The sequence below is a fragment of the Athene noctua genome, chromosome Z (genome assembly GCF_965140245.1).
Source record: "Athene noctua chromosome Z, bAthNoc1.hap1.1, whole genome shotgun sequence".
NCBI classification, from domain to species: domain Eukaryota; kingdom Metazoa; phylum Chordata; class Aves; order Strigiformes; family Strigidae; genus Athene; species Athene noctua.
Genome location: NC_134077.1, coordinates 3,147,634 through 3,173,686, shown reverse-complemented (window position 1 = coordinate 3,173,686; position 26,053 = coordinate 3,147,634). Strand labels below are relative to the sequence as shown.

At 46.7% G+C, this 26,053-nt stretch overlaps 1 protein-coding gene across 4 annotated transcripts in view; it reads right to left on the bottom strand.

The window, feature by feature from the left end:
* Positions 1 to 26,053, bottom strand: part of MYO5B (myosin VB) — a 163,327-nt gene that overhangs the window by 78,699 nt on the left and 58,575 nt on the right. For all 4 annotated transcript variants that reach the window (XM_074931366.1, XM_074931369.1, XM_074931367.1 and 1 more), the window contains exons 6-12: positions 24,378 to 24,521; positions 22,925 to 23,006; positions 18,804 to 18,911; positions 16,543 to 16,652; positions 13,666 to 13,931; positions 8,636 to 8,717; positions 6,931 to 7,071 (exon numbers count right to left, since the gene is read on the bottom strand). In XM_074931366.1, the coding sequence (XP_074787467.1) occupies positions 6,931 to 7,071; positions 8,636 to 8,717; positions 13,666 to 13,931; positions 16,543 to 16,652; positions 18,804 to 18,911; positions 22,925 to 23,006; positions 24,378 to 24,521 (933 nt within the window). The remainder of the gene's footprint in view (positions 1 to 6,930; positions 7,072 to 8,635; positions 8,718 to 13,665; positions 13,932 to 16,542; positions 16,653 to 18,803; positions 18,912 to 22,924; positions 23,007 to 24,377; positions 24,522 to 26,053) is intronic.

Genomic DNA, 26,053 nt, shown 5'->3' with positions numbered 1-26,053 from the left:
CAGCCTCTGATTTCATAAGACCAAGCCAAAACACAACAGAAAGGTGCTGGACACAGGGACAAGCATCTCCTGCCCGCCCCCCCTTAACTGGAAAAAGTGGCTGCATTAAATGAAGCAGGCACTAATGTGCTGTTCCAGATGTATTCATATTTTACAGTTTTAAGTGTAGCCAATTATGGATACAGACATAAATAACACAGACTATATATAAATATTAAAAGCCACTTATTTATACAATTATATACATATTTAATTTACGCAAGACATGCATGTTGAAACTATGGAGTTACCTAAAAGCAGATGGGTTTCTTTCCATCAGTTACATTCCATATCTATACATAAAAAAACATCCTTTCTGGAGCTATCATTAGGTCTCTCCTGTTCAGGACTGATCTGCAGGTGCAGAGCAGGAGCACCGCAGCCACCTAGGCTGCCAGATGCTGCAGAGAGCAGATTTATCCTGCACCAGCTCTCTTTTGGGCCATGGACTGTGCTGAAAAACCTGCTTATCTCAGAGCTGAACTTCAAAGGCATTTCTCCTGCCTCCCAGAAAGAGGGTTTTCCCATACCTGCACCACTCCCTGCTCACCCCTGGGTATTTTTAGCTGCTTGAGGAGCACATGATAGGGACCAAGTCCTGGAGATATAAACTACCAGGGCAATTATCTGAACTATAACAACAGCTTCAGGTATTGCCTTGGCAGTTCAAGGCCTTTAGAGCCACTGAGAAAGTTTAGAGACTATCCCATCAGTGCAAGACTTTTTAGGAGATGAGGAAGAGGAAAACCGACTGCCTTGCAAGTATTGTATGGAAATCCCTAAACAGGAAAAACCTCAGACCAGTAATTTCACACGGTCACTGCTTCTGCTCGTTTGTCCTCACCGTCCCTCAGCCCATCACTCTGCATAAAATCTGTCAGGCAGCGCAATCCCAGCCAGCATCATCTCCCCATCTCCATACATTGTCCTCTGAGCTGCTAGGAGCTACTGCAACCAAAATCAAACCTACCCAGTGTGGCCAGGATGAGCCCCCAGGCTTCAAGTCCACCAATTCTGTACCAGAAACATCCCAGGGTCAGAAACACACCACAACCACAAGACAGCTGGGGAGGTACTTGGAGCTAAAGGTTGAAATTCCCTACACCATCACTTCCAACAGAAGAAAAATTAACTGGATAAAATCCACAAAGGTCCATTCAAACCTAATGATCTAAAAGTCAGCCCTCTGAAAACACAGTAGGAACTATTTACGTTTTATTTTCTTTCTCTTTATCACTCCCTCCAATATATGTTAAAGCTTGAAGAGAGCCTGGGCTTTCTCTGCGCTTTGCAGACACGTTCCACTGCGAGTGATGTGCCTGACTGAAGCTGTAAAAGCTGACAGCTTGACGTAGGCGAGGTTACTCTGCCATTCACCCAGAAAGAAAGCCCAGAGATCCAACCTCTGTGTACCTGCACATGGAGCAGAAATCCCCCCCACAGGACTGGGCGGCACAGGAAGGCAACGTGCTGATTTCTCATGTTCAAAAAACTAACGAGTCCAGTCAAGGAAAACACATTTGCTCAGACACCCAAGTTCACAGCAATGCACAGAGACAAGCAGGATTGGAAACCAGGCTTCTAGAAGCAGACTTCAGTGTTTCTGGCACTTGACAGAAGGACACAGGAAAGGTTAAAAAGCGTCTTTTGAACAGTGTTAGAAAATGCATTTGGCATGTTAACAGCGTAACACGATGGCAACGAGCCATAAAACACAAAACGATCCACGAGAGAGTTTGAGAACATGAGAGAGCTTGTGGGTTAGACACATCTGCCTTTGGCAGCCTCAGGGTCACGTTGCTCCTCAGTAAAATTTGACTAAGATCCATAATAAACACCTGGACAAAGATGTCGTGAGTGACACATCAACCCCACCAACCAGCCTGCTCTTGTTCAAACCCTTTTAGAGGCACTTCATGCTAACAGAAACATTTTTCCACTAATTTTTCCATTCCTACTCCCACCCCAACAGCACAGGCAAATCAAGAGAGCAGTCAGGCAGCCGAACACCTTATGGAGAGATCCGGACATCCACAGCAATTTTTGACCGTACTCCCAAATGACACTTAGGAAATATATGGAAGACACTCAGCACTCCCTCGGAGCAAGCAGTTTCAGCCAGAAGAGCAAGACACCTCATCCAGCTTTGATACAGAGACCTGACTGCATTTCTTAGAGAATTTTCAGCTTCCTCTGAGGATAATTTAATCCCTTGAGAGATCAACCCCAACTGGCTTCTCCTCTTCAGGGCACTGAAGTCGCTCTCCACATGTTCCTTCAGCCACAAAGCCTTCAGTCTTCTTAGGAAGTCTGCTGTCCTCTCTGAGAAAGTCATTCCCTCTACAACAAGGCCAACCATACCCTAAAGCCACCCCAGACATCCAAGCAAGTCTTCCACATGCCGTCCCAACTTCCCATGACTGGATTTTCATAAGACAGCCTCCCTCCTTAATGCCTGTCTTTTCTAATAGGCTCTACACTGGTCTCCTTGCTCTCCTCAAGGATTTTGCTCTTATCCCAGGTTATTTCCCACCAGCATCGCTGGCCCTGTGGTGACTCCCTCCACATTTCACAGCTTAGCACAACAGAGGTTCTCCTGGATTCCCTTCTCCCCTTTCCTTCCTCCAGTTTGTGCTACAGCACTTCAATGTTGTGCCAGTCATGGTGGCCTTGGTTTCTGGCCAACGACATTTCTGTGCATGGGACATGAACACCCACTTCGTATGCCGAAACAAAACCAAGAGATCCTAACAGCTTCAGATCCAGGCAGGTGACCCTTCAGCACAGGAAATGTGGAAGAGGCTCTCTGGGGACTCTAGGGTCACTTAAGGGATGTAAGGTCATAGTCCCATGGAGATTATAAGGCTTCCTGGGCAGAACAGGGACATAATTAGACATTGGACCAAGTGACCTCCAGAAGCCCCCTCCACCTCAGTAAGTTGTACAGCACCCTCCAGCTCATATCTCTGTCTAAAAACACCCAAACCTGAACACATCCTAAAGCCCTCTTTTTTCAAAGCTAAGGGTACTATTGTTTGCTTTCACGAGACAAGTTTAGTCCTTAAAACTCCAACCTCAATCCAAGAACCCTCTTTTTCACTGCTAGTTCCCATTTCAACCTGTCCCCTTGTGGGAGACATCAGCCTGTCAGCCCCGTGAAGCCCCTGAGAAGCAGCAAGGCTTTGATGAGAAACAGGCCTTGGAAGAAAGATAAGAGACTGCTGAGTTGTGCCAAGGTGGCAGGGAAAAACAACAGACAGCGGCAACACTGAGCTGAGGAAAAGTCCTGAACTGGAGTTACTGCTGTGTGAACAGTGCCTGAGTGAGCAGGTGACTGGTCTGCGCAGTGCCTGTTACGAGTGCTGACAGGAGAAAAGGTTGATGGCTGTCTAATTGCTGATTTGGTAATGATGAAGTAAGAACTCTGTCGAGAGCATAAGTATGTACTATTGGAAAAATAAACAGCTTTGCTTGCTATAACTCTCAGAGTTATAGCAACATCCCCTCCTTCTCTAAACAGCAACAAGACTCTCATCATGCACTGAAGGTCTATGACCTTTGTTCACTGAACTGCTTCAGCAGGTATCCAACCACCCCCTCTTTAATCTCACGTTAAAGATTTTAAAAAAATCCATACTGTGAAGAGAGAACATTAGTGACAAACCCTCCGCATTTGTGTTAATGTTTCATTACGTTACCAGGACCCCCTCGATGCCTTTTCAAGTCCCAGAGTATATTTATCCACCATTGTGTGTACTAACGATATGACTTGCAATTACCCTATTGTGGTCCCATGCCCGCCATGGCCAGCTCTCCCTGAGACATGAAACACTGCTGCAGGGGTGAAGGTTTTCATCCATAAACTCATGCTTTCATTTGACAGGCTTTGATGAAATTTTCATAAAGCTGGAAGAACGCTTGCAGGTTATTATAAAAGAGACAATTACAGGGCCCATAATAAGGGCCTGTGACTAATGACAGCATTCCCCACTGACAGGTAAATACCCAGATAACTGGTATTTGACGTGGAGGGGGAAGAGATCTTGCGGTTTAGGTTTTTTTGGTCAAAAAAAGCACAGATGGAAAAAGTAGTCTCAGGCAGATCTACAGCAAAAATTTCCCATACTACTGATGTCGCATAGGATTTGCTCCATCTAATGAAGTGTCACCAGCAGCAACTAGGGACAGGTGCTTCAGAGAGGAGCAAAGGGCATTATGGCATGAGGGAAACTTCCCTTATGGTCCTCACAACACCCAGGAACCAGTTCGAGTTTGAAAAATTTAGCAGACTTAGTGCAGAGAGAAGATGAAATGGTGCTGAATATCAAGCAAATAATCTGACCTCCTTCTGAGCCAACACTGGCTAAGATGCTATTTTTAAGGGCATCAAATCAGGTCCAATTTGTTCTCATTTTTAAAGGAGTCTTCCCAAGACTGGATTTGAAAAGGGCAAAGCCCCATCTCCGGCTCATCACAAAGAGGTAGTCAGATTGCCTGTACCTCAGATGAGGGCTGAGTTCATGGTAGGTGCAGGTTGGGATAGCCCTGCTGTGCCTGGGAAGGCAGCCCTGTCGCTTGGGGGAGAGCAGCCACTTGGCAGGTCACCTCTCTCCCAGACAAGAACAGGTCATACATCTCCTGATATCCCAACAGGGACACCAGTCTAAATAATGGCTCCAACACCTTTCCCTCGATGCAGTGTTGTCACTCCTGCCCTGGAGCCACTGGGTCTGATCCAGGGACCCCACAGAGCCAACAAGAATTCATTGCTTCTTTCTTATCACACTGGCTATCCTAGTGAGGGGCCTACGCCCTGCTTCAGCTCTCCCACCACCCCTTGCCTCACCCTTCCCTGTCCTTGTTCAGAAACCCTCAAAGTCCTTCTACAATCAATAAGACATTTCCTGGCACACCATACATCCAAGTCACGATGCAAACTCTTCCCGAGCCAACTTGTTGGTCACAACATAGCAAAACCAGTCTGAGGCTCCACAAGGCAGCCACATCCAACAGGAAGGCAGTCACCATCCCCTTCCTCCAGGCTGTTCTCAGCATTAAAAAGGCTTATTTCATGGTTGAATCTAACTTCAACTTCTAGCTGTTGCATACTCGGGGGGTGGGGTGGGGGTGGGGGGTGTCAAAGGGTCTGAAAACCCTCCCACTATCACTTACAACCACTCATGTGCAGCGCTCAAATTGCTTCAGTATCACAATGATAACCTGATCTGATAACAGTCTTTCCAGTATTTCCTCATCATCATTGCTGTGCAGACACCAGAACTGGGATATGAGCTGCTCAACCCAGTGTAGGTGCCCTTTCCATCACCACATCAGCTCTCCTGTTGAGATGACCACAACTAAAGACTCTGGATTCTCCACCTACTCTTCATGCCAAAGACCTTCAAAACAGGCATCCCAACTTCTCAAGAACATCCCCCTTCTTACATTTCTTGTTCCTACAAGAATCATTATTTGATAATTCATGACTGAACAAGGAGTCCAAGCTTTCTTATGGATTCTCATTAAAGTTTGCATTCCTGGCCTTTCTTCTCAACTTTTAAGCAGGATTTACTTTAGGCTGGTATGAGAGAGAGAGGGTAAAAGGGCAAACACTCCTGACATTACAAGCATCTGAAGTCTGTACACTAAATGCCATTGACTTCACCCCAAATAGTTATCTCAAGAAGGCTCAGGTTTCCCTCAAGACAAAATAAGGTTTGAGACAGGGTGTTACGTCCCGCTCAGAAGAAGGAGACAGGTGACTTAGATTAGCAAATCCCCAACAGAGTGGACAACGGTGAGACAAGCCTCAAAGTCCAGACTTTTATTAACTTCCCACAATGTACCAATTGGGTACACGATAATTGCCTAAGTATGTAACGAGTTGTGGCAAGCAATACAGTGTGCCTTGAATTGCTTAATGGTAGTGAAAAAATTGGGGAAAAAGGAAAGGAGGGAAATAGAAAGAATAGAGTAATAGAGATCACTGGTCTGGGTTCCTGCATCAGTCCCACCAGCGAGGATTCCAGGAGGCATCCATCTCTTTCACTTCCCTTCACTCTCAAACTGCCCTCCTCGTTGCCCCCTGCTCAATTTATACACATTTTCCCTGGGTCTGTTCCCTACCTACATAGCCAGTCTGTGGGGAGGGGTGAGGTGTTTCACGGGATGGTGTAATTAGCATGATCTTGTCAATCTTCGTTAGCATATTCAGGGATGTCATCTTTAATATGCATTTTGCAGATAATAAAGCAAAGTTCATTCACTGGACAGATGGGCCTTGAAACTTGCCCAGGTGCCCCAGAGCAGGGCTGTCCTGTCTCCACAGGGCTCCCCCCTCCAGATGCATCCTGTGTTATTCTGGTAGCCTTATCAGCTTCGACCTCCACACCATCCACCCCATGACTATAGTTTCGTTACTTGCGAGTGTTTGAGACATTCCTTAGCTCAGAAGCCCTCCACTCCCCCTACTCTTCCTCTTTCTCAGGCTGTTTTTCTCCAGTCTTTGTTTCTCACAGGCCTGTTTCTTTCAGGACCTGTTTTTACAAGTTGTCTCTCACACAGGGAGGAACTCCAGATCCTGAATAATACTGAAGAAATCAAAAAGTTGCAAGCAATGGCTATTCCTAGAGTACAGCCAGGCCAGAAACCTGAGCTCTTGCAACACATGGTGAGATCAGGTACCCAGGCTGGGAGCCAACATCTGCCGAGGAGACTCTGAATGGTCCTGAAGCAAAGCAAATGCCAACAGCCTGCCCTAGCCATGAGCACCCCAGCAATGCAAGTGAAAGGAGACATTTACCCTCTTGCAAGATACCGCAGGTTAAAGCTTATTCTTTAATATTCTATAAAAACAAAAATGTCAGTGAAAAGGTGGGTGGTTCTCTTTACCTTGCACTCTTCATCCAGTAGGTCCAAGATACCCAGTTTTGCTTCTATAAGGTCTATGCAGGGCTGGTTATCGTAGAAGTCTATGAGAGTCCAAGGGATTCCCTCCTTCATATACTCTTCTTGTTCCAGTTTAAACACGTGCTGAGAGTGGAAAAACAGCAGAGTTACGGACTGTGACCTCAGCCATCACAGCGCCAGCCCCTTCCCCTACCACCCTCTTGTCCCTGCTGGAGAAGAGTGTTCCCTCCCATCCAGAACCTGTAGAAGCTTTATGTGCCCTCATGTACAGCTTCATACAAGACCTGTCATTTACACAACCTAACTCTGGCAAGAAAAATAAAAGCTTTACAATAGGAAACCACGGAGCAGGGGGGGAAGGAAAAAAAAAAAAAAAAAAAAAAAAGGCTTTCAATGATTTTCCCTAGAAAATGACTGAATCTGTCACTACATCTAGGTGGAAGCCAGACATTGAAATGGCAATGACATATATATCTCTTGGGCTGAGAAAAATCCCTCTCCTTTAGTGCTCTGCTGATTAAACTAGTGACCTGCAGCACTGGGCTGAGCGTGTGTGACCCCATCTGTGACCGGAGCTTCACAAAGAGCACCCATCGTCCTAGAAGGGAGGTCATCAGCAGTCCTGACTCAGGAACACTACTATTGTGGATTCTTTTTTTTTTTTATTATAATTAAAAAAAAAAAATCTTTGCATGGCTTATATATCTCAGACCTCTGCCCAAGCAGATAAATTGTCTCTGGCTATTTCTGCGATACTCTAAGCATATTAAAAAAGGATTTTTCAAATGCACTTTTTTCTTCAAAGATAGCTCTTTAAAACCTCTTCAAACATGTCGTCTCAGTTTGAATTTATAAGCTTCAGAAGTGATATTTGGACATACTAAGATATCAATAGTGCAAATTCAACCCATAATTTACTTTTCATTTTTAGCAGCACCGATCTGATCCGTTAGATATACTGCAAAAGTTCACTCCATGCATATGATATGGTTTCAAAGTGCCAAACTACTCCGCAGTACTTAGCTGGTCAAATTTAACAAGTTTTTTCTTGTATCCTGAAGCTAATAGTATTTTTTTTCCCTTCTTACAACAAAAGCAGAAGACAACCCCTTATTGATTTCATTTCCAGGGCAGGTAACTGCGTGTATCTAATAAAATAGAAGCATCTCAGGTTTTTGTGAGGCGTGGACAATTGAAAAAAGAAGAGTGTGTCCAATCCTGCTACTTAAGACATAATTTTCATTGCAGAGATTTAAGCCACACTTACTGGGCAGGTTTCTACCCATGCTTTGTCTCACACTGGAAATCAGGACTCGGACAAGACCATTCAGGTTTCAGTTACGACTGAAACCACACAAAAAACAAGCAAACAAACAAAAAATTGGCAAACTATCTACTTATTCAAAACCTTCAATGGACCTCTGCATAAACCATTTGCAAACCTGCTTGCCATATCAAACTTATAAATGAACCAAGCAACATTTTTAACTTGATATGAATATTTAGTGCAACTGCAATGCACTGTCATTGCCCAGGAGAGACAGTATCCCAAGGACTACATTCATGCTGGCCATGCAATCTGGCCAGGCTGCGAGTAAATGCCATTTAGCAGAAGTCAGACACACAATAATCCCACCCTGATACATTTTCTGCTAAATTTTATGGAACGTTTCCAAGTTGACCTTACCAAGTTGAACTGCTGCTGGAGCTTTTCATTCGCATAGTTGATACAAAACTGTTCAAAGCTATTCACTTCAAAAGTTTCAAATCTGCAAAGCAATGAATAAATCAGCATTAAGCACTGCTTCATCTCAAAATCTACTTTTCTCTGCAACGATGTCATCTGCGTGACAGGGAACACCAGTTATTCAACCGTCTGTTTGCATTCCTCCTATCCCAGATCTACACTTTATTCCTCATTCCCCGAAATGTCTATCTTTCCTTGTCACAACTCAAGGGATTCAGGAGGTCTCTTCTGCTACGCATGAATGAGATATCTGGTACGACCGTAGCTTCCTGCCCATCAGGCAGCAGTGCTGTCGGAGACAAGACACGTAACAGCCTCTCTTGGAAAAATATTATGAAATATTAAGCCCAAATATATTCACAGCAAAGGTGATGAAGAAACAGTACCTGCTGTCTCAAAAGACTCAACATGGTATTTTTAATGCAATTCAACAGAGCTGAAAAAGAAGGTATTAAATTCATAATTACAGCCTCTGCATTGCATCCCTGATACCACAAAGATTAGATACACATAAGCGACTTCTGGAAGGCAGAAGAAGAAATGGTGCTTTCAGCTCCAATTCCAACATGTTCCTTAGAGGGAGTTTGGTGTTGGTCTTGGTTATCCTCCTCTTCACAAGCGCTTCCACAGCTCCCCTTACTGAAACATTATTCTACCCCTCCACGAGCTACTAGTCAGCTCCAAACTGAGTTCAAAATTGGCTTCCTAGTCACAATTGGAAAAGAAAAAATATGCAGTCTTAATAACACAAGCTACAAGCAAGCAGGTTAAGAGCCAGTGGAGCCCCTGTGGAAGTCAGGGTGGAAGCCCATGACACCCAGGGACAGGCACAGGCAGCTGGGCTTGCTCTTTAAAAAAAAAAATAAAAATTCTCAGCTATCACAGGGAAGTACGTTATTTATATTTCTTTTTTAAGGCACAGTTGGAAGGGGGAGGAAAAAAAGTCTCTGACACATGACTGTAAGGATTAAACCAAGGAAAGAAGTGGCAAGGCTCTCTGTGCTTAACAAATAAACTGCTGCAATGATAAACACGCGGCAAAATAATTGCTCTAGTAATAGATGCTGTAGGAACTGGCAGAACTGTCTTAAAGCACTAAACAAATTAAGCCCTCCCCCCCACCCCCCAAATCAGTATTTCTGGTACTGAGAACTGCCTGGCTGTTCTGGCTCCACACAATGCAGCTACTCCCCAGGTACTGCCAGGTGGTAAATGCCCTCACCACACAGAATGCCTGAGCTCTCGGGGAAAGGCAATGTGAATCTGCTGAAGGAAAAGAGGGATTGGGAGAAAAGAAACACTTCTGTGTTTTCACCAGCCCCACAGCCCTTGAGGAAACGCAGGACTGGTCCTCCTCCACCTGCCCCGGCGCTGGCATTTCCCCCAGAGCTGGTGCAGCCCGTGCTGAGCAGAGGATACTCAATCCATCTCCCATCCCAGGAACTGAGCTTTACAATCTTTAAACAAAATCTGGTGTTTGGGACCAGTAAGTGTTTATATTACAACACACGGCTAGTGCCTCTGTGATGAACATGTCCTTGAAGAGCTCCCTCTGTGCTTGATATCTTGGTTGCACAGCCGTTGTGCTGAGCAGATTGGAGCCTTCAGTTCTTGCAACTAAAGGGACGTGGCTTTCCCAGGACTCCCTGAAAATACCAACTCTTGCAAGTTCATAATCAGAGCAACAGGGCAAGAAAAGATTTAATAAAAACAGAGGTGGAGAGGCACGGCAAGTTAGGTGGAAAAACACCATGAGAGCAGGGGTACAACATGAAAAGATATCAGAGTGGAAACTCTTTTTCCACTTCAGAGACGCCAGATGTGATTTATGAACCCTCTCAGTGAGTGCTGGCCAGGGGCAGAGGAGCTGTACAACATTAACTCCAAGCAAGATTTCATGAAGTTGCTAATTAAGGGGACCCTGCCAGTTCAATCTGCTAATTGACAGAGCAGTTTGGTCCCCAGCTCCGCGCATGCCCTTGCCAGGAGGTCCTACCCACACAAAGTGACTGCGCTAAGATGATGTCCTAATGGGAAAAGCAAACCAATGGCCGTTGGGTTTATGTTCATTTTAGTGCACTATATCTTGGTGCAAAACGCAACCATATTCACCACTCCAACCCATCACCACGGCTGCCGGGAAGGCACATCCCAGCTTGAGGACAACTCTCATGAGCAGATGTCAGGGGCAAAATGCTGCATTTTGGCTTTTCTCCTGTTCTGCTGTGCGGCTGATATCTCCTAAATCCACTGCAGCACCGGGGTTTATACTAAAATATTTAAAGTTCATAAATATGTCCAGCATACAGCTGGCCACCTGGGTGTTCACATTTCCCTTCACATGGCAAACAGAGGACAAACAAGCTGTCCCCACCAAGTCCAGGAATGCCACATGAATCCACTCTTCAGACATTCTTCAGTCTTGCTACTATAGCAAATGACACACTTTCAGTATATATGTAAAAGTTTTTAATGCGGCACCCTCTCACTTCAGTGATAACAGAGAATTAAGGATGCAGAGTCAAGAATTAGGAGACAAATCCAACAGCCTCTGCACCCTCGGTTTGGACCCTGTCCCTAGAAATCCCACCCATGGGGACAGTCCTCCCCCAAGGAGTGCCGGGACAGAGGTGTTTTCTGGATGTCAAGGACATGCAATGAAGGTTGCTTGAAGGCTTCCTGCCTTTCCAGCTTAATTTCTCTCCCAGAGAAAAAGGAAAAAACAGAAGACATTTGGAAAAAAACCAACAGAATTCTAAATATTTTGACAGAATGCATTAAAACTCCCAAATAACCTGTGTTTGGAGAACAAAACCACTCCCAAGCACTGCAGAGAATCAGGTTGTCAGCACCCAAAGTCCCTGCATTGTTAATTACTTAGCATTTAGACAGTGATACCTGCTTCTGAAAGGGATTTATGGTCTCTTCAGGAGAGTGTACTCACACATGAGCATTACCGTCCAGTGCATGGACACCCCTCCCCTGCAAACCTGCCTCTTTCGACAGGACCTGCAGGTCCCCATGGGAAAAAAACCCAACATGCTGTATCCTGGGGTGACACCGGTGCTGTAAAAGCATCTGTGAGCCCACGCACTGGACGTGACGCACAGGAGACCTGCAACTAAGGGAAGTTTTTTTTCCACACTAACAGGTTTTCAAGCCCAGCTTAATCTTTCATGAGTGTTATCCTCAAGCGTCCTTTTATTCAGATTTCTGAAAGACTGCAGCTGATTTTCTAACTCAGACATCCAATTTTCTGCACTGATCCACTATTGTCTACACGGCTCCATCTCAACACTTTATTTATCACATCCCAACCTGCAGAAATCTCTATTTGTAGGGACAAAGTTGTAGAAACAGCTTTGCCACCTCATATAGTCTTTAAACCAGACTGTGCCAATGCCAGCTGATGATTTAAGATCTTCCAGGTCCTGTGCTATCTACCTAGGACAGGAACTTGCAAACCTCTGACAGCGATCTCACCATCTCAAGCCATCTCCCACTGAAATCCCAAACCAAAGAGGACTATAACCTTATCATACTTGATACAAGTGTTCCTGTAAACTTTGCCGTGTTGCAGCCGTCACTGATGTAGATGAGCAGGCGGTGGACTACACCAATGCTCCAGCACTGACCTCTGGCATCATTTCTGCTGCCATGACTGCCCATGTTGAAATCAACATCCCAAATACCAGCAGCTGTAGAAACCCCATGGGAGGTTTTATATGTAAGGTCCAATTCCAGTAACTGTGGGTATTTAAGCCATAAAAGCTTTCTGCAGCTGACCCAGAACCGCTTTGGCAGGATTTCAGTCTGAAGTTCAGGTTCACCTAGATCTGATAGACCTTATGAGAAGTCTGCCGTTACACAAGTTGGGATTGAGCAAGCACAGGGACTGCTTCCTGGAGCAGCTACAACTCATCCATCCCACCTTCTCCTCTGAAACAGGAGCAACCAAGCATTTCAATACATTAAGGGAGCACAGGAGGTCACTGCTGTCCCAGTTAGAACCACAGAATCTTAGCATGGTTTGGGTGGGAAGGGACCTCTAAAGGCCATCTAGTCCAACCCCTGCCTGAGCAGGGACATCTTCACTAGATCAGGTTGCTCAGATCCCGTCCAACCTGGCCTGGAATGTTTCCAGGGATGGGGCATCCACCACCTCTCTGGGCAACCTGTGACCTCTCCCTTGTGCTTGCTCACCAGAGACACAGAAAAGGGATGGTGCTGAAAGAGGGGAGGAGAAAACCCAAACCCAGAAGACTTCTTTCCTCTTCCACCCCACAACTGACATAATCCCTTCATTCCTCCTCCATCTTCTGCTTCTTTGCAGCACTTCAGCTAAAATGAACTCTTCACAGACAACTCTCACATCCCTCTTCTGCCAGCGCTCAAGTGCCAGGACCACACACCGGACAGTAACTAGTACCCAGTCCAAATTTAGAGCAGCAGATTGTCCCTAAGGTTGCAGGCTGCAAGCCTTGCCCTTGGTTATGGCAGAGGTTTTCTGAACCTTACCACTGCCACAGGTTCCCAAAGTCCTCCAAAAGCTCTCACTGCAGCAGTGGTCTCAAAGCTGAAGAACCAAAGTAGTTTCCTCAAATGCCACAGCAACCCCAAGCAGAGCCAAGCACAGTCTTTGGTCTCTTCATGAGCACCTTTACCCCTAGCTCAGGTTTAAGTTTGATGCTTTAAACTGCACAGGGGGCATAAATCCCGAATGGAACAGCATGGGAGGTAAATCCCAAAAGCCAGCACTCAAACAGATCTGCGTGCATCATTTCGGGGTCAGGATTGCTCAATCTAAAGGAGAATCCAACCTGCAAATCACACACAACTGCGCTTTTTTGCATCCCTTTCTACTATTCCCACCACCTGCCACAAGCCAAGGTCAAGTGTGCACCGCCAGAGGGCTGAGACAAATCAGAAAGGACGAATTAAACAGCCTTAAAAGCAGAAAGCGTGCCTACCCGTAGATATCAAGCACACCGATGAAGGAGTGCTGCTTGACGGTGGTGTGCAGGGCCTTGTTGATGTGCTGCACGATCCACTTGAAGAGCTGGGCGTAGATGTGCTTGGCCAGGGCGTCCCTGGTGTTCACCACCTGCTGCCAGGACATGTTCTTCACATAGGTCTCGGCCGTGGTGACGAGCTTGAGGTGGCAAAGCCAGTGCTGCATCTGGCTGTACTCCACACCCAGCAAGCTACAGAAGTTGTTCAAGTGTTCGTCCTCGCTCTGGGGGGTAACGAGAAGCAAAGTCAGCAGGTTGGTGACACTCCAAAACTGGAGTTTTAACACTGAGCTCCCAGATCAGTACACGAAATGAGCAGCATTTCATAATGATCTAGGGAAATAGTGTGTTTCTCTGTGGTTGATAGGAAACAGAAGAGCAATGAGCACTCATCTAGTTGCACCAGTCATCATGGACACGGACAAAACGGCTCACTGAGAGTTCAGAACTGTGGTACACCCTATGGCTTCACTTAAGGTCTTGATTTTCATAAAAAGCAGATTTCCACAGTGACTGCCAACAGGAGAGAGCACTCTCCACTTTACTCCTCCTTGAGCTGCAACTACATGCTCCTTCAACAGAACCTTGATTAAGCCTAAATTAAAGATTCAGGTATTCCATTACACCATGCCTTTTACAAACTAAACCCGTTTTGAATAATGAAGTTGCAAAATGTGCATTACCAGAAGGGCTTGTCTTTTGCATAATCAATAAAATGAAATGTGAACTTCAATTTCTCTGGTGCATTATATTTTTTCCCAGCCTCAAACAAGAGTGAGGCAGTTCTGAGTCTCCATTATGCTAAAATAGCAGTCACTGCCTTTTGGACAATGAGGAATCAATTTCCCCTTCCTCAGTGTAATAATGCATAACTAAAGGAAGTAAATTGTTTCCAGTTAGGTAGCTGTATGTACAGGAGCTGGATGGGTTTGGGGATGGAGAGAAAAAATGCATCTTGAAAGACCTCTGCGATGCGTTATTGCTATGATACCTTTCTGACCATGGATTCAAGGCCCTAACAGGATTCATTTCATACCATGCAATTACATCTGAAGGTAATTAAACAACATGAACTCCATTACAGAACTCAACACTGTTGGAGCAGACCACTTTCACATACCCATGTTGCCAAATATCAAGCAAATTACCCCCAGCATCTAACTAATGGCACACCACATTATTTCAAGGGTACCACTAAAGTGCGTGCAGAACCCATTTTAACACTTTATTTACAAACAAACAACACAGTCTGGGATGCAATGATAATTGACAAGACAGTATTTTCCATATAATCACTTTCCTTTCCTCGCCTGAACAAACACGGAAACAGAAGAAACACCACTAAGGCATCTTTAGTCTTATTTATTCTTGCTAATTAACTGTGCAATGCTCCTTTAAATACTAGATGGCCATGTTACAAGCAGGAGCCTCATAGCTTGCCTGTAGCAAAGCAGTTGTACAGCATCACACCTTGTACTGGTGGAAGTCACGTTTCCCCAATACTCTGTGCAACAAGTCTTTTAAGAAAGCAGGAAGAGTTAAAGATGGGTTGGGATATAAGATAGTAAGTGATCTTGGAATCATCTTGCTGATGGGTTGGCTAGAGAGGAGAAATAATGCACTATCTTCCAGGAAAAACAAAGCAACCAGGAAATCACAGAATCCCAGAAACCTTCAGGTTGGAAAAGCCCCTCGGGATCATCGAGTCCAACCCTCAGCCCGACTCTACAAAGTTCTCCCCTACCCCACATCCCCCACAGCTCATCCCAACGGCCCTGAAACCCCCCCAGGGATGGGGACTCCCCCCTCCCTGGGCAGCCTGTTCCACTCTCGGACCACTCTTGCTGGGAAACATTTTCTCCTCCTGCCCAGCCTGACCCTCCCCTGGGGCAGTTTCCAGCCGTTCCCTCTTGTCCTGTCCCTGATCCCCTGGGAGCAGAGCCCAGCCCCAGCCTCTCTGCAATGTCCTGTCAGGAGCTGCAGAGAGGGATGAGGGCTCCCCTCAGCCTCCTCCTCCTCACACTGAACACTCCCAGCTCTTTCCCTGCCTCCTCACAGGATTGATTCTCCAGCCCTTCCCCAGCCTCGTTGCCCTCCTCTGCCCTCGCTCCAGCCCCTCCAGATCTCTCTGGGATTGAGGTGCCCAGACCTGGACACAACGCTCCAGATGTGGCCTCACCAGTGCCGAGCACAGGGGGACTGTCACCTCCCTGCTCCTGCTGCTCACACCAGTGCTGACACAAGCCAGGAGGCCGTTGGCTTTCTTGCCCACCCGGGCACACGCTGGCTCCCGTTCAGCTGCTTGTCCATTAGAACCCTCAGACCCTTCTCTCCCAGACAGCTCCAGCCACCCCTCCCCGAGCCTGTAGCCATGCAGGGGGTGGTTGTGGCCCAAGGGCAGGACCTGGCACTTGCCCTTGTTGAAGCTCGTCCCGTTACTGTTGGCGGCTGATCCAATCTATGCAGGTCTCTCTGCAGAGCCTCCCTGTCCTCACGCAGATCGACCCTCCTGCGTAACTTGGTGTCATCTGCGAACTCACTGGTGATACACTCTGTGTCCTTGTCAAGATCATCAGTAAAGATGTTGAACAGAAATGGTCCCAACACCAAGCCCTGAGGAACACCACTTGTGACTGACCTCCAACTGGATTTAACTCCATTGACCATCACTCTCTGGGACCAAAAATCATGATGTGTTTTCAAAAAAAGCAAAGAAAACCAGGAGGAAAAGGGCTTTCTACCAAAGGATGTGCTGAGAAGCTCAACACATCCAGTGTGGTCTGATTTATGAGCACACAAAGCCCCCCACGCACCCCACTCTTACTGGTGACCTACCAATATGGTACAGGCCTCGTTGCTGTGTTCCGTGCGGATTTCCAAGTTCCCTAGGTGCAGAATGGCAGCAATTATCCTAAAAATGGTCATCTGATGAGACTCCTTCACTCCTGTGGGAACAATTAGTAACTGATTGTCACAACAGAAAACAACGTCAATTTTCAATTTATTTGAAAACACTTGTGGTGTTTGATTTCCTTCCCAGGCTGTTGGTCTTCAGAGTTATCCAACCTCTCCCAATAAACTCACCATAAACCCTCAGTAAAGTCATTGCTCAAAAATGACAGTGGAGACTGTGAGAGGAGCTCCTCGTGGGATTTCTTTACCCCTATTGATTGATTCAAAGCAATTTTACCACAGGTGGGCTTAATACTTTTGTGAACACGCACAAAAACAAGGATGCTACTCCATAACGATCAGACAGGATCAGAGCTACAGGGGCTCCATGGCTTTTATAAAACAAGGAGTTGCTTTTCTGTAATCATAGCCCAATGGCAAGATCTCGTTGACAACTGAAGCACAGAAATTACAACTTACTGCCAACGTCCCACAAAGGGAAGAGAAAATGAAATCCATGCACACAGTGCACAACGCCTCCAGACTGGTGTTACAGCAAGTCACCAGGGAGGTGATGTGACACTCTGCCTGACCATCCCCAGCATCTCAACAGGAGCCACACGTTGTGGGTCTTCATTGCGGGTGTTAAGATATTATTGCTTTATATATTTTTCTGGCAGGCTTTTGCCAACATTCCCAGCAGGAGCTTTGCTCAGCAGCAGCCTGCACACTGTTTTCTTGCCATATCTTGCATTTTTACATCCCAGCTGGGTTTCTGTGCCCGTTTTGTGTTCAGTGCTGGTGTCCTAATTATACACCCAAGGTCTGAGACCTCACCTGCTGGGTTTTGAATTATCAAGAACTTCCCTTTCTCTCTCTTGGGACTTTTCTGTTATCAGCACTGTGAGAAATGTTTCAAGGTTACTAAAAGGAGCAATTCTCTGTTGTTTCTTGGCACTCTTAATTGGAGTTAAGCCTAGCTAGGGTGGGGTTTTGCAGATAAATCTGACCTCTCCTTGTTACACATATTATAAAAAGGCAAGACTGTTCACCAGGCCCTGAACAGAAGCAGACAGAGCTGGGAAACGCTGAAGGAAAATGAAGAAAGGCAGAGCCAGAAGAAGTATGTAAAGAGCAGGAAAACATCATCAAACTGGCATCAGAGGAAGATGCTCACACAGTGCTTCATAGGGACCAACAAGGAGACAGGGGGTCTGCTTGGGGAGGCAGAGAAGGAGACCAAAGCGAAACTACACATGGCAAGGGGATGGGGAGAGAGTTCCCCAGGGATTACAGTCCCATGGGCAAGTTTGGAGCAACCACTGGAATCCTATTTTTCTGAGTAGTTAACAGTTAGAAGTCACAGAAGCCAGACAAGAGCAGGGTAAAGACAAGACCCCTCTGACACCCCAAAGAAACAGAGATCGAGCCCATCTAAAACACAACGAGGACAAATCTGGGGGAAACACTTGCAGTTATAACACTTGAAATGAGTCCCCACGCTCGCTGCCAGCGCAGCGCAGTGGCTGCGATCCAGCTGCTTAGGGGGATTTCACAGCTGGCTGTGAACATCACGAGCTCCTCTCCCAACAGAGGCACCAAGACTTACCAGGATTTTAAAACTTTGCTTCAGATAAATATTAATGAACTGGGAAAGCTTTTTCCCCCCTGCGAAACTCGTTTTTCCTTTTAAACAATCGCTGCAGGCCAGCTATGGCACTGCTCAACTGCAGCATGCACGGGTGGTTGCTGCGGCAGTAGATTTTGCAGCCGGTCATGCAAACGTGGACTCTGCACAGCTCATTATTCCCAGGAATCTGCTACTCCATACAATACTGCAATGGTCCATGAAGTGACATCACCCTCAACCCAAATACAGATTGAGCCGCAGAGTAATAGCTCTTTTCCTGCTTGTAAATAGGGTGAAAAAGTAGCAAGTCAAAGCTGCAGAACAGTTTCAGATTGGTTTATTTAGGTTTCTCTTAAATTCAGCATCCTCCTCCACTTCACTGCTGCTTTGCAGAGAGCTGTGAAGAAACACTGCTGCAGCTCATACTAAAGAACAAGGTAAAGCCAACTGGGTTGATAGGAACATGGATTTATACCTCTTAGTGTTACAGGAGAGCCATATAATTCAGGTAAAATACTGAAAACATTTGCAAGAGACTTCTGCTGGGAAACCTCCAAGCAGAGCAACCCCTTACCAAGCAGGGTGAAGGCATGCCTGGTTTTCTCAAAGTCATCAGCATCATCCACACCACTGATAGATGTGTCACCCCCCTGAGAAGTGTAGAAAAAGTCTTCAGCACAAGCTAGGAGAGAAGAAACAGAAGAAATGCATCAGCAAGCAGCAGCTTTCCGGAGCGTGCACTGGGATGCTCTCAGTCCTGCCCATCCCCGAAGGGCACCCATCTCCTTTAAACTATGGTTTACTTCAAAATGGGTGAAGTATAACCCTGACAAGCGACTGTAACTACTTCCTGAAGGGGTGAAACCCCTTCCCCATGCAAAGCAAGTTCAACCAAGGCAGAGCTGTGGTATACTGGGGATTCAAATAACTGCTCCATTGCACAGACACAAACTATTTCAAATACTGAAGTTACTACTTTCAATTATTTTTTTTTTTTTAACCTGTTTTATAAACCCATGACCAGTTCAGATACTTTTAACACCTTTCCCACATAATGCCTTAAACCTGGGGAGCAAAGTGAATGGAGAATCGCTCGCAGTGCCAGCATTACACCATTTAAGCATCTGTGCTTTAGCAAAGTTATTTCAGGACAACGCAAAGCTAAAATCCTATGGACACTGAGAGGCATTTCGAACGCAGACACAACAAGAAGAGATCACCAGATTTATATCTAAAGTTTCACGGGCAATCATTCCTCCTTAAAACAAGGGCATATTTGAGGCCAAAACCATTAAGATATACTAGGCTGAGTCCTGGCAGAGCCGGAGCAGGCTTGGCCCCAGGGAGGGCTGGGGGAGCCCAGGAGATGGACAGCCTCCCCATCCCACCCAGAATCAGTTCTCAGATTCAGCTTGTTTCAAACCAGGTAGGGGTGACTTGCCAAGAAAAGCTCAGAAAGATCGTTAACACTCACAAATATATTTCCCAAGTCTCATGGAATTAATGAGGAAAAACAGCCTACTGCGCGTTCTGCATCAGCCTGCTGGTAACCTTTAAAATCACTGCAATCTGCACTTTTTTTTTGACTCACATTGTCACCAGAAAGTCCCCAACCCTTCCCAGCCCTCCTGCAGGCTTCTACATTAGCTGTACTTTCACGCTGCAAGAAAAACATTTAATTATTTTTGGCATACAAAGCCCTGGGACCTGGAGGTTTCAGTAACTCTGCTCATTGTCGGAGCATCGGGAAAAGGGGCAGAAAATGCTGACTGGGGTCAGAGAGATTATGTCCTTCCTGGTCCTACCAGCACAACAGGAGCTCACCCAACCCGTGGCGGAGCACATCTTGATGTTGCTGCATGTTGCCCTGCAAGATGGATCCAGGGCTGGGTGGTGGTTGATGGGACTGGGATGTTTGACAGGTACTGTGCCATGCAGAGAGAGGATTACAGCACCGCTCAGCTATGCTGTTTCCAGCCAGAGTGCCCCATTTTACTGGGAAAACACCTAACTATGGGCACAGCACCATACCCCTACCCCCCCTGTGCCACGGAACACACCTCAAAGGAGGAACCCTCCATTCCCCATCGGTCTCCAATTTTGGCTATCCACACTGGGATCTGCTTTGGCCTCAAGTCATCTCTTACAACCCACTCCAGCAATATTTCAACACGCATGCAATGATTTTTATAACCACAGAAACCTTTTGATTCATTGCAAACAAATAAAGCACGTTCTCGCTTTGCACCACTGCCCAGGCATCATTCAGTTAGACATCGCACTTATAAAAGGGCGATGCATCCCACATTTCAAGTCACATATTTACTTTCTAGTTTAAAAATCAAATTTGTAGGATTGCTCTACCTGAATAGCCAACACTTACTGGTTTGCTTTGCTGGGCTCACATAAATTGAGAGACTCTTTGTTTTCCAGCATTTTGCAATATAAAAGACAGCCAAATTCTTTGCACGTGCAAGACCCAGAGGAAAAACAACAGCTCCTATTTTTGATATGGAAAAATATATATGCTCCTCTCTAATAAAAGGTGGAGTTTCACATCAAGATACCCCTTGTTTTGTATAATCCTTGGGAAAACAAGGTTCACAGCTAAGGTAAGGTACAGCTCACAAGAATAAATAAACTTGAGTTTTGACTACTCATCTTGAGATACAGCCTAGTAAATCTAATGCAAAGCTGGTAATGAAAAAAAAAATCCCTCAAAAGAAATAAAAATAAGTGAATTGTGCACATCTACACTCACAGGAAACTGCCCAGGACTAGTAAGTCAACAAGTCAGGGCCGAGGTTGGTTCACCCCAATGAAATCAGCTCACGGTGCCCACATCCCCATCCCCCGGGAGCCCTCCCTGCTGAGCAGCAGAGCAGCACCGCATCTGCCAGCTAGGAGAACTTTTTGGGAGGTATTTTTAAGCTACTGCAAGGTGACAGGGCAGGAATTTTGGAGAGAATCACTTCTTTTTCTGTTGTGGTATTTTACCTGAACGCACAAGCAGCAGGCTGTACATACTGCACAAGCACTGTGGAAAAGTGCAGCTGGAGACTGACACCCACTGTAATCCTTTAACCAAATTCAGATTTAAAATGACCAGGAAGGCTTCCTCGTGGGCTAATGGCCCCGGCATCCACCACCTCCTATGCCACCAGCTGTTTCCATTCTCCCTTGAGACGCCAAAGTCAAGAGCCATGGTCACAACAGCATAAAGGTGTCCTGAATGATGCACGAGGAGAGCAGAGAGCTCTCAGCCTTCACTATTGACAGTCACCACACAGACGATGCTTTTAGACAGCCATGCTGAACAAGACTTGTATTTCCTCCGATCCACATGTTCCCAAGAAGAGAAAGGTGGTTGCACAGCTGGAACTCTCCTGCATCAACTTATCTCCCAGACCAGGTTGAAATAATTTCTGTCTGAATTTTAAGATGACAGCAGACAGCATCATGACTTGGGGCATCATTGCAAAAATGAAGCACATAACCCCATGGCAGAAACGCTTGAAAGTGCTCAAAGGGATATGCTACGGGGTCATGTGAGCATGCAACAGGACCAAACACAGGCTCATTGACAGCACCTAAGAAGCCACTGTCAGAAAAACATCATTCTGGGAGCCTTATAGACTAAAAGGACCCCCAGGTCCACCACAAGCCTTGACCTACGGCTGGTGCACAGTGAATCACACAAGACTTTCCCCTCCCACCCAGGTGTCCTGGGACAGACATTAAGGTTACACCTAGACCGCCTCAGAAGTGTATCTTATGCCTTAAGCAAACTCACGGATGTGGTTGTGTGGTTTGGTGTCACCGGGCAGAGTATGGACTACAGTTGGGTAATTTACCGAGACTTACTGGTGGCAAAAGGACAAGAACAGGAGTGCTTCCATTTTGGCACCAGCAGTTGGTAAGTGCAGCCAACATGCCTACGGTGACCCAAAAAGGTGTTAAGACAAGCCCCAAATTACCCAGAAACCAAAAGCCCCTCTCTCAATCTACCATTTCTCTGTGGCCACGATGGAAACCTCTGTGAGACTCTGCAGCAGCAAGATGCTCTGCACTGGGATCGCAACCTGCCTTGCTCACCATTTTAAATACTTAAAAACAAGTTTTAACCCTCACTTCCCTTTTTAAGCAACAGCAAATATTTGAGATCCAAAATTAATTACACCACACCTCTGCACCCCCTGCCGCAAGTGAAAAGCCTCTTAATTCAGCTGTCTCACAGAGATTTTGCTGCAAAACCTGGGGGAAAAAAACCACAACCAAGTGGTTTATGCAAGTTTATGCAAGTTTCGTACAATATTAACACACAATCTCCCTGCATCAGCTGGCAGCTGCCACGGCACGTGGTTCACTGTGGTTCTGCATGCAGCTTCTACAACATACACAGACAATTCTTCCACCACAGCTAACCACCAGCAACAGCTCTGACCCACCACCAGGACTTGCACAGCAAAGGTGACAAGGGCTGATGTCTCCTCGAAGGTGCCACATCCCTGGAGATGGGCATGAGCAAACCTGTGCACCGCTGAGGAGAAGCCGCCCTTCAAGCTCATCTCCCTGTACTTCCTCCCACTAAACAGGCACAGATGACCTCATCAGTGACCTGCATTTCTAAACCTACCATGCTTTCCTGGTGCCATCACACCTAGGCAGCATCTGTCAGTGCACAGAAGTACTTACTTAGTCCAAGGTCTTTGAGCTCTGGAAGATTCACAGAGGCACAAAGCTGATAGAATATGCGGTAGTTGCGCTCATCCTCTGCCTGTGGGGATAACGCCAAGTTACCAGAGACACAAGGAGGTTACAGCAGTGCTCCCACCCTCAGCCCAGTGCTCACTGAGCCCAGAGCCACCCCGACCCCATCCTCTGCTTTCCACCATCAAGACCAAGATGGGGACCTTTTGCCACCTGGAGGAAGGAAGTACCAAGCCTTGCCCTGACCAATGTACACTGCCCATGCCACAGAGAAAAGAGAGAGACCTTGAGGGGCTGGAGCAAGGGCAGGGGAGGGCAACGAGGCTGGGGAAGGGCTGGAGAATCAATCCTGTGAGGAGGCAGGGAAGGAGCTGGGAGTGTTCAGTGTGAGGAGGAGGAGGCTGAGGGGAGCCCTCATCCCTCTCTGCAGCTCCTGACAGGACATTGCAGAGAGGCTGGGGCTGGGCTCTGCTCCCAGGGGATCAGGGACAGGACAAGAGGGAACGGCTGGAAACTGCCCCAGGGGAGGGTCAGGCTGGGCAGGAGGAGAAAATGTTTCCCAGCAAGAGTGGTCCGAGAGTGGAACAGGCTGCCCAGGGAGGGGGGAGTCCCCATCCCTGGGGGGGTTTCAGGGCCGTTGGGATGAGCTGTGGGGGATGTGGGGTAGGGGAGAACTTTGTAGAGTTGGGCTGAGGGTTGGACTCGATGATCCCAAGGGGCTTTTCCAACCTGAAGGATTCTGTTTGAAAATAATTAACTTTGTATTACCTTCCATACCTTATCCCTCTCTGGGATAAATGGGCTCTGCAAACAGACAGTAAGTTAAAAAGAGGTGGCCCACACTTCCCAACGTTGTTTGGTTTTAGGATTTTTTGGGGGGGGGGGGGGGGGGGGGGAGGACAAAAGTTTTGCAGGTGCTTCTGAGCTAGATCTCACACACAAACCAAGAAAGCTTGTCCTGAGCCCTGCACAAGAAACTGATGGGATGTGCTGCGGCAGATTCATCAGCCTCTTCATCCTTCTCCTGCCTCTCCTCCAAAATCAACAACTGCTGCCTGAGATTTATTCTTCCTGGCTCTTTATAAGGTTGAGTAAAAATCTCAGCAGTTGCCCAAAGAAGGGCTCTTAATCCATGCCCAGCAGCCAGAGCAGGAGCAGCAGTCCCTCCTCGGGGCTCCAGCCTCAGACAGATGGAGGGAACAAACAGTGGCCAACTAATGAGTCTACCAGATACATATTCCTCCAGAATGAAGTCATCAGCTTGAGATCATCCAAAAAAACGGCAAAAGACGGAGCCTGAAAGACACATCTGGAAGCCGTGTCCACCAGGAAAGCTAGTTTTAAAGCTATTTAATTCATAGAAAAGACCCAGACTATTAAATTACTGAAGTACAGCTCCCAAAAGAAAGAAACAAAGAAAAAAAGCACAGCTCCTCACCTGGAATACAACTCGAGATTTTTCCAACAGATATGTCCTCATATTGGCACCAATGATGTGGTATCTTTTATCAAAGCCAATCTGAATGTATTTCCCAAAGCGACTGCTGTTGTCATTCCTTGTCGTTTTAGCATTTCCAAATGCCTGCATAAAACAAAATTAAACATTAATTTTAAATTTAATTTTTAAAATTTTTAAACATTTAAATTTGTAATCAGTGTTACATAACAGTCATGGGAGGATTTGAGGAAAACACCTTCCCAGACGCAGAAGGCAGAGCCACAGTGTGGCTTTGGGGAGGACTCTCCACCAAAAATGTGGTGTCTCCAGAATTTTTGTGAAGAAAAATGCACATAAACAGCAATGAGTATGTGTACAGTAGTTAGATCATCTACATCCCAACAGCCGCGGCACTCCTGTTGTGCCTTACAGGTGACTGCTTTGTCAGCTTTGTTCACAAACAACCAACGTTGGCAGCTTTCCCAGAAGGAACATGAAGCCCTGCAAGAGGGAGGAATCCATCTCCAGATGTTCAGGCTTTGGTCCATGGATTTGGTGACATGACCAGAGCCCCTCCATGCCTCTCCAGAACCTCATGCTGCCACACGCAGTGGCAGAAGGGAGAGGAGAGAATCCAGCCCCCATGCAAACATCAGGGGTGCAGCACTACAAACGTGGCCTTCTATCAAGCAGCCAAAGGAGCAACTCGTGGTGATGCAAGAGAGCCAGAGAAAGACAATATTCCCCTTCATGGCTACATCAGCCTTATTTTCTACCACCACTCCCCTGTCCTGAGACGATGAGCCTCAAGCAAGCACAGGAGAAGTGACGGGAGGGAAGGGATGTGTACAGGGAAGCGCCCTCAGGCACTCTCGAAGGCTGGCTGCCTTTCCCAGGCTCTCCTTGCAGACCACCTCTACCTACAGCGCAGCTCTCGGGGAACATGCCAAGCACACACGCTTGGCAAGAATCACAGTATGACCTACAGCATCACACTGACATCATCCAAACCTTTCAACCATAGGACCTGACGCCTCCAGTTGCACGTAGCGGACTCCACAGGGAACTACTCTGCAGTATGGTGCTGCTTTCCCCAGAGAGGCTGTTGCACAGGCAGAGTTGCTCCCTGCTGCCTGCCCCCTCGGCTTCTCCATCTCTGCATCATGGAGAGGGGTCCTTGGCCCAGTGGCCCCAGTATCACCCCCAGAGCAAGCCCTGCCTGCTCCCTGACCTATATCCCATCCACCACCGACCCAACTCCTCTGGTAACTAATGCACCTCCTTCCCCCAAAACCCATTTATTTACCCCTTTACTGCACGCTGAATTGAGCATCCAGAACACCATCATCACCTTATCTCATGTGCTTCGATTCCTCATCTACAAAGCAGAGAGATACCTACCCCCTCTCCCAGCAGGGACATACCACCCCACAAATCAAACACAGCGCATCCCAGCGCTACGGACTATTTCATGACACACACATCCCTCTACTCCATCATCACACTTTGGTTTTTTTGCAAAGCAGGCATTTCTCTTACATTTTTTTGCGTGGGCAATGTTCTCATCAATTTCCAATAAAGACAGACACAGGTTTCCCTGCCCCAGCGCTTAGAAATGACATCCAGAACAGAACACAGGCAAGAGAATTAGAGCGACAGAATTATGGGGTCATAGA